The 7,762-nt window shown below is 67.2% G+C and overlaps 1 protein-coding gene across 1 annotated transcript; it reads right to left on the reverse strand.

Annotated features, from left to right (window-relative positions):
- Nucleotides 1-261: 261 nt before the first annotated feature.
- On the reverse strand, nucleotides 262-7,337 carry MSL1 (MSL complex subunit 1). Its single transcript, XM_065651351.1, has 8 exons — nucleotides 6,474-7,337; nucleotides 3,723-3,946; nucleotides 3,004-3,389; nucleotides 2,178-2,242; nucleotides 1,923-1,990; nucleotides 1,569-1,693; nucleotides 1,411-1,483; nucleotides 262-1,306 (listed from the first exon to the last, which is right to left on the reverse strand). The coding sequence occupies exons 1-8, from the start codon at nucleotides 7,020-7,022 to the stop codon at nucleotides 1,216-1,218; spliced, it is 1,581 nt and encodes a 526-aa protein (XP_065507423.1). The 5' UTR covers nucleotides 7,023-7,337; the 3' UTR covers nucleotides 262-1,215.
- Between the last annotated feature and the right edge of the window lie 425 nt (nucleotides 7,338-7,762).

Genomic DNA, 7,762 nt, shown 5'->3' on the forward strand with positions numbered 1-7,762 from the left:
GCCCTTGCGGCAGCGGGCGGGCGGCCGCTCTTTCCTCCTCCTCGTCGTCTCTGTGCCCAGCAGGGGGCAGGCGCGCGCCGGGGAGGGCGGCGACGTCACGGATGGCGTCACGGTGGCGGAAATGACGTCACGCCCGGGGGGGCGAGGCACACACCACGCAGCGTCCGTTTTCCTCGTTTATTGTAAAATAAAAATTTAAAAATAAAATAAAAAATAAAAGAGCGGCTGCGCCACGCGTGACCCACCCCCCCCCCATGCAGCACCCGCCGCTAAACGTGTTTAGAACTTTATTTTTTTTTTAAAGAGATTTACTTTTTTTGTAAACTTTTTTTTTTTTAAAAAAAAGAAAAAAACACAAAGTTTCCTTCACTACTGAACCTCGGTGCCAGAAAGCAGCTGGGGGCGGGAGAAATAAAACTTTTCGGGGGGGTGGTGCAGAGACAGCGCGGGGAGAAATGAAATAAAATCAAAGAAAAATCAAAGAAAATCAAACCAAGGCGGCTCTGCTGGCGATTTTCCGGTTTAATCTGTGCTGGAGGGTGGGGAGAGCCGGGGCGGGGGACAGGCAGAGCACACCCACCCCCCCAAGCCCCCCTCCCCACCGGGGTCTGGTCCCCGGGGGGGTCCCCAAACTGCACCGGGGGGTCCGGGGACACCGTGGGGAACGGGACACAGCTCCGGATCTTGAGCCAGCCCAACTCTTACAACCTCGAAACATTTAAATTATTTAAAAAACAAACAAAAAAAATAAAAACCCCAAATTGTGCGTACAGGATTTCTATTTCACAAAAAAAAAAAAAGTTTTTTTTTTTTTTTTTAACTCTCCCCTCCGACCCCTTTATAGCCACTCAAGAGAGGGGAAGAAAAAAATAACCCAAAGAGGATTCCTGGTGTTCCCGGTGTCCCGCGGCTGGACACCAACTGCTGGTTATCCCCTTTTCTAACTACACCTAACAAGGAGGCAGCGGCACAACGCGGCCCCCCCGGCCGGCAAACGCGGCACACCCCGAATATCCAAAATAAACTGGACGTGGCGGCGAGGACGGGCAGGACGTGGCGGGGTCTGGGGTCCGCAGCCACCCCCGCAACGGGAAACGGGATGAGTCCGGGGAACGTGTTTGCAAAACCCAACAGAAGAAAACTGGGGTGACGGGGGAACGAAACCGCCCGTCAACGAGAAAGGCAGGGGACGGCGGCGGCCGGCGGCGCGACCCGTTATTTGCGGCAGGTCCGGTGCGGCGTCTGCTTCTTCTGCACCTCCAGCCGGCAGCGGCTGCGCTCGTCCAGCCACGGCAGCTCGAAGTTCCTGCGGGCAGAGCCGGTGTCACCGCCGGGCGCCGTCGCCAACCCAAACCGCGCCGGCGCGGCTCAGCGCCGGCCCCTCCCGCCGCCCGTGACCGTGGTACTCACTGTGGGGTCAGTTTTGGTAACGGCCGGCCGAAGGCGACAACAGGCAGGTAGGGGGTGATGAGCAAACTTTCCACTGCGGGAGAGACACCGGGGGGTTACACGCACCCTGCCTGCCCCCCGGCACCCCCATCCGCCCCCCGGCACCGCCAGGCACTCACCGTCATCTGGCTCAGGGAAAAATGAGGTAACTTCAGGCTCCGACTCCTGAATCCCTTTCCTTTTGTACATTCGGAGCTGCAGCCGCTGTAAAATTCTCTGTTCCCTGATCCGCTGAATGTCCCACCTGGAAAAAGTGACGCCCCAGGCGGTGAGGAACCGCAGCATCAACCCCGCCGGGCTGCCCATGGGGCTGCAATGGGGGATTGTCCCTTCTCCGGCAGCATTTCGGGTCCCCATCCCAGCTGTGCCCTGTGCAGCCGGGTCCTGTGCCCCCCTCTGGGTGACATCTCCCTGCGGGAGGGGACACAGAGCACCCGTTCTGCCGGGGACCCCGTCGCCCCCTTTGCTCCCACCTTTTCCTCCGTTTCTCATCCAGCTCCAGCTTCGCGTGCCGTTTCGCAAAGACGCTGTCGTCCAGGTTCTGCAAGGACAGATGGGGATGAGCGCGTCCCCCCAGCACCAGATCCGGCTCCGGTGGCTCCAGCACAACCCCAAACCAGCAGCCAGAGCCACCGCGGCACCGAGGGGCTGGTCCTTCACCCCCAGCCCCCCAGCTGCAGCCGGGGTTTGCTGTGCTGTTTATGAAGCCACCAGGGTGGCACACGTACCTCCAGGAGGTCTGAGGGGTTGGGGTCTCTCAGGGGTTCCACGACATGGTCCCTCCAAGACGGAACTGCGTGGGGAGAGGCCAGGCCGTTAGCCCCGCGCTCCAGCCCCATCCCCACCACCTCGCTGCTCCTTCACCCCCCGGGAAGCGCGGCTTGGTCTCCCCAAACCCCGTCCTGAGCTGGGCTGGGCGATGCCGGGGCAGCGGGAGCTGCTGGGGACTTGGGGGGTGACAGAGCTTGTCACCATCCCCCTGCCCGAGCAAACGGGAGCCGCTCCGGGACGCAGTGAGCCCCCTCATGCCATCACCAGCAGCATCACCGATGTGCACAGCCCAGCGCTCCCATCACCGGCGCTCACCACGCTGTGGGAACCCAGGAGACCAGCCAGCAGGACGGGGCACCAGATTTGGGGACAGCGGGTGACCCCGTAGAGGAACCCACGCTGTGCCGCGGCGGCACAAGCCAGAGACGCGTTTCCCAATCGTGAACGGGAAGTTGATTCACCCCTCGCTCAAACGGGCACGCAGGCTGCTCAGTGAACTGGGCGGCTAAAGCGGAGCGGGGCTGGTAGCCCTGCCCGGGACGGTGGCCCCGGCTCAGCCGTACAGGCGGCGGCAGCCCCGGTGTGCGCCAGAGCAGGGTAAACGAGAGACGCGGTTCAGGAGAGCCCATATCGCCGGCACCAGAGCTGCCAGCAGCACCTCTCCCACCGCCACTGGGGCTTTGCCCTTCACCAGCTTCAGGGCGAAGGTGCTGAACCCTGTTTTCCAGCCGCCGGCTCTGCCCCGACGCCCGGCTGTGCCGCGGTGGGTTCTCCATCGCTTACTTGCTACAGTCTCCTCCTTCTTTGGGGAGGGCTCTCGCAACGGCAGCGGCGACGGGGGCGGCTGGTGCCAGCGGCACAAGTACATTTCCGTGGTTGAGAGATAGGGCAGGTCGTCGGTCTCGCTGCTGAAGAAGCCCTTCTCCTTGGGGTGGGCGCTGGGGCCCTTCGGCGGCGCCGAGGCTCGGAGCGGGGTCTCCAGGAGCGGCCTGGGTTTTTCCGGAGTCTCTTGGCTCCGCAGTTCTCGTTTACAAACAGTTTCAGACAAGGAGCCGCTCGATTCTTCCTTCCCCGGGGAGTGCTTTGGAGTTTTACTCTTCACTTTCGAGAACTCGGACACCAGTTTTTTAACAGGCGTCTTCCTCTCCGCACTCCCAAACGTTGGTTTCCTGCGGGAGGAAGAGGAGCTGACCTGGGCACACGGATCCTCGCTGTTCACCAGGGCTGCCACGGTGCAGCTACTGGCACCCCCACACCGGGGCCGGACAGAGGCAGGTTTGTGGAGGAAAGAGGGGCTTCCCTGGCATTTTGGGACCCCCTCACTCCTTGCTCAGGCTTTCAGGAGGTTCCCCCCGGCCGGTGCTCGATAGGACGCACTCCCGGTGCCGGGCAGCTGGAGGGTCACTGGGCTGAGCTGGCAACTCCGTGCCCCACGGATGGAGGACAAAGCCATGGGGAATCCCCCCATTCCCTCCCAGGCCTCACATCCCACCCCCCTCTACCTTTTGTGCCCCTTCCCGTTCCTGCCGTAGGGGAAGTGCTTGGGTTGCAGGGTCGGGGGGGGCTCCAGCAGGTCCTGGGGACACTCCAGCGGCAGCTTCTCACACGTCTCTGACTCCGGCTTCTCGTCCACCTCGAAGCCCTGGAAGATGCGGTGCTTCTCCCGCTCGCTGTCCTTCTTCACCAGCTGCACTCGCCTTTCCATGCGCTCGATCCGCGCCAGGAGCTGCAACGCAGGGCGAGGGCTCCATTTGGGGGTGCACCCCCGGGGGGGAACCCTGCCTGCACCCCTGCTCCCCGGGCAGCCGCCTGCACACCCCGTGGGCAGCAAGGGAAAGAGAAGAGCCGACGTGCAGCGCCCACACCTGAGCCATCACCATCGCCCGCCTGCAGAATCGCTCCGGCACAACCCGGGGACGCGGGGGACCGCTGCCACCCCGCTGCAGCGCCCTGCCTGCTGCAAACTCTGCCCGTCCTGGCATTCACCTGGCAACTTCTCGGCAATGCCGGGGGTACAGCAGCACATTGCGAGGAGCCCCCAAACAGCACCCACTCGGCGGGCATGCCGGGAGCGCTGTGGTCACACCTGTCCTTGCAGAGGGGACAGGAGGTCAAGGGCAGCGTCTGCGGCCAGCGCTGGGTGCTACGGGCATCGCACTCGAGGACAGTTTAACTGCAGTGCTGGCAGGCAGGAGCTAAAATATTCAAATGGCACAAAATGGCCACTTGCTCCCAGCTGATTCTCCCGCTCTGGCACTGCCCGAATCCCTGGCAGGGGGTACAGAGCCGGCTGCAAACATTTTGAGGAGCAATTTGGGGGTTCCCACCTCTGCTGCATCCTCTCCAATTGCCCAGGGAGGGAGAGCGCAGTTTGTAATCGCATGTGGGCTCCATTAGAAAGCAAGTACCAGACTCAGTGACACCTGCCCTTGGTCACCCGTCCCCAACCCTCAAGTGTCCCCACCAGCCAGGAGCTGCAGAATTTACAGCGGTCAATTCGGCAAAGCGCAGTGGGGGGTCCCAGCACCCCCGGGGGATGTAGCTGCAGGGGGACCCCAGTGCCCCCCGATTTGCCAGCAGTTTAACCCTGGCGGGAGGATGCTCCACGGTGCAGCCCCGTCCCGGCCTTGCCGCAGCGGCTCCTCCATGTTGGAGGACTCGGCACACACCGCAGGGACGCAGCATCGCCGCTGCGGCCCCACCGGCTGCACCACGTGGGGTGGGCCCTCCGCAACCGGGGCCACCGCAACCGCCGCCACTGCAGTTGGGTTGAGCCAGCGCGGTATCCAGGGGCTGGCAGGCAGGAGATGCGGGTGTGAGTGTGTGGCGAGGGACAGCCGGGGGGGGCAATGCAGGCAGGGCAGCCGGCGGGGGAATGCATAGCATCCATAGGGCAATGCAGGCAGGGCAGCTGAGGAGGGGCAATGCACAGCATCCATAGGGCAATGCAGGCAGGGCAGCCGGGGGGCAACGCACAGCATCCATAGGGCAATGCAGGCAAGGCAGCTGGGTGGGGGAATGCACAGCATCCATAGGGCAATGCACATTATCCATAGGGCAATGCAGGCAGGGCAGCCGGGGGGGAATGCGCAGTATCCATAGTGTAATGCACACCATCCATAGGGCAATGCAGGCAGGGCAGCCGGTGGGGGGGGAATGCACAGCATCCATAGGGCAATGCAGGCAGGGCAGCCAGTGCGGGGGGAATGCACAGCATCCATAGGGCAATGCAGGCAGGGCAGCCAGGCTTGCAATGCACAGCATCCATAGGGCAACACAGGCAGGGCAGGCACGGCGTGGCGGGGGCAAACACGCAGTGGGGTGCACACAGCATGAGCAATGCCCAGCAGGGTCCCCCCCGCTCCTCACACCCCCCCCCACCCCCGTGACCGCGGGGACGCGGCCCCTTTAAGTTAACCCCCGCGCGGCGGGCCGGGAAGGCGCCGCGGGCCCTTTAAGGCCCCCCCCGCGGGCCCGCTGCCATGGCGACGGGCGGCGGCCCGTTAACCCCCGCCGGCCCGCCCCGCCCCGGCCCTTTGTGCCCCCACCGGTCACCCCGCCCCCCCGCCGGCCTTTGTCTGGGGGGGGACACCGACCCCCCGGGGGGGGCATCAATACCTGGGGGGTATCAACCCCCTGGGGGAGTGTTAACCCCTCCGGGGTGTCTGGGCAATAATCCCTTGGGGGGGGGGCGTTATTACCCTTGTTGGGAGGGCGTTAACCCCCTCGGGGGGCGATTAACCCCTTGGGGGGGGGATTAACCCCCTGGGTATTTTAGGGAAGGGGTCTGATGCCCCCTGCAGGGGGATATTGCACCCTGAGTTGTTGGGGGGGGGGCATTAACCCTTGGGGTGCCACAATGGGAGGCGTTAACCCCTACGGGGGGGGCATTAACCCTTGGGGTGCCACGGAGGGAGCAATAACCTCGGGGGGGGCATTAACCCTTGGGGTGCCACAATGGGAGGCGTTAAGCCCTACGGGGGGGTGGCGTTAACACCTTGGGTGCCGGGGCGGGGGGGCATCAACCCCTGGGGTTCCACAACGGAGGCGTTAACCTCTACGTGGGGGTGGCGTTAACTCCTTGGGTGCCACGGGGGGGTCACTTACCTGCTGGCGGACACAAGCCCCGGGGGACCCCTGGGTGCTGGGGTGGGGGGGTGGCCATTAACGGGGGGTGCCCGCGCGTTGGGGGGGGGTTAACCCCTGCCGTGCCGCGTTCCCCCCCACACCCCCCTTCCCCCCCCGCGCCGTACCGTGTCCCGCTCGGCCTTGAGCTCCTCGATCTGCCGCTCCTTGGCCTGCAGCTGCTGCTGCTGCTGCTCGATGAGGTCCAGCTGGAGCAGCAGGATCTGCCGCAGACAGGCCGCCTGCCCCGGCGAGCCCCCGCCGGCCCCCATCCCGCCGCGCCGCGGCCCGCTCTTCCACTTGCCCTCGGCGGGCGGCGGCGGCGGAGGGCCCGGCTCGGTGGGCCCAGCTCCCGGTCCCGCTCCCGGCCCCGCCGCGCCCTCCCCGGCGCCGCGCCCGGGCAGCACCGCCTGGTAGCGCGGCCGGGCGCCGGCATCCCCCGCGGCGGCCTGCTTGCCGCCGGCCAGCGGCACCAGCCCGGCCCAGCGCTGCTGCTGCTGCTCCGCCGCCGCCGCCACCCCGCCGCCGCGGCCCTTGTGTGCCCCCAGCGGCGGCGGCGGCGGCTCCCGGGGCCGGCGGGGCGGCGGGCGGTGCGGCGCGGCGCCCTCCTCCTCCTCCTCCTCCTCCTCCAGCCCCCCCCGCGGCGGCTCGGCCGCCCGGAAGGCGGTAGACCTCATGGCCGGGGCCCGCCGCTCCACACCGCCCCGCTACCACCCGCCGACACGGCGCAGCGGCGGCCGCCACCGGCTGCGCGGCCCGGGGGGCGGCGGGGCCCCGCCGCCATCAGCGCGACGCATCCCCCGCCCCGGGCGGCGGGGGCCGCGGGACACGGGCAGGGGCTGCCCCGCCGCCCCCTCCCCGCGGCGGGGGGCAGGGGAGGGGCCGAGCCGGGGCCCACGCGGGACCGCTCCACGCGGGGGGGATTCGGGGAGGGGGGGGGGCGCGGGCCGGTACCGGGGGCGGGTCGAGGCCGGGGCCGCGCGGCGCCCCCGGTTACCTTTAAACTGGGCTCGGTGCGCATGCGCCGGCGGCGGCCCCGGTCGGGGCGGGGGCGCGGGCGGGGAGGGGGCGCCGGGACCCCGGAGCGGGGCGGGCGGGGGGGGGGCGAGAAGCGGGGCAGGTCTGCGGGTGGGACGGAGCGGGGGCGGCCACCGTGGCAGCCCCCAGCCCCCGCGGGACGTGGGGTGGTCTCCACGCGCGGACGCGCCGGTCCCGCGGGGGGCGCTGTCCGGCGGAACCGGAGCCGGGCGGGGGTCCCGGGCCGGTAGTAGCGGGGCGCGGCCGCCCGGTGGCTCCCGAGCGCGGCGGCTCCGCCCGGAGCGCGCCGGGATCCCGCGCCCGCCCCCGCATCCCACGGCCCCGTCCCGTCCGCCCACAGCGGGGCTGGCGGGTCTCAGCCCGGCCCCACGGCGCGGGG

This window comes from Caloenas nicobarica, chromosome 24 (assembly GCF_036013445.1).
Source record: "Caloenas nicobarica isolate bCalNic1 chromosome 24, bCalNic1.hap1, whole genome shotgun sequence".
Lineage (NCBI taxonomy): Eukaryota > Metazoa > Chordata > Aves > Columbiformes > Columbidae > Caloenas > Caloenas nicobarica.

Coding starts and splice junctions, on each gene's coding strand:
- MSL1 (XM_065651351.1), bottom strand. CDS start 7,022: ATGAGGTCTACCGCCTTCCGGGCGGCCGAGCCGCCGCGGGGGGGGCTG. Junction 3,947..6,473: donor TCAAGGCCGAGCGGGACACG/GTACGGCGCGGG, acceptor CCTGCGTTGCAG/CTCCTGGCGCGGATCGAGCG. Junction 1,991..2,177: donor ACCCCTCAGACCTCCTGGAG/GTACGTGTGCCA, acceptor CTGTCCTTGCAG/AACCTGGACGACAGCGTCTT.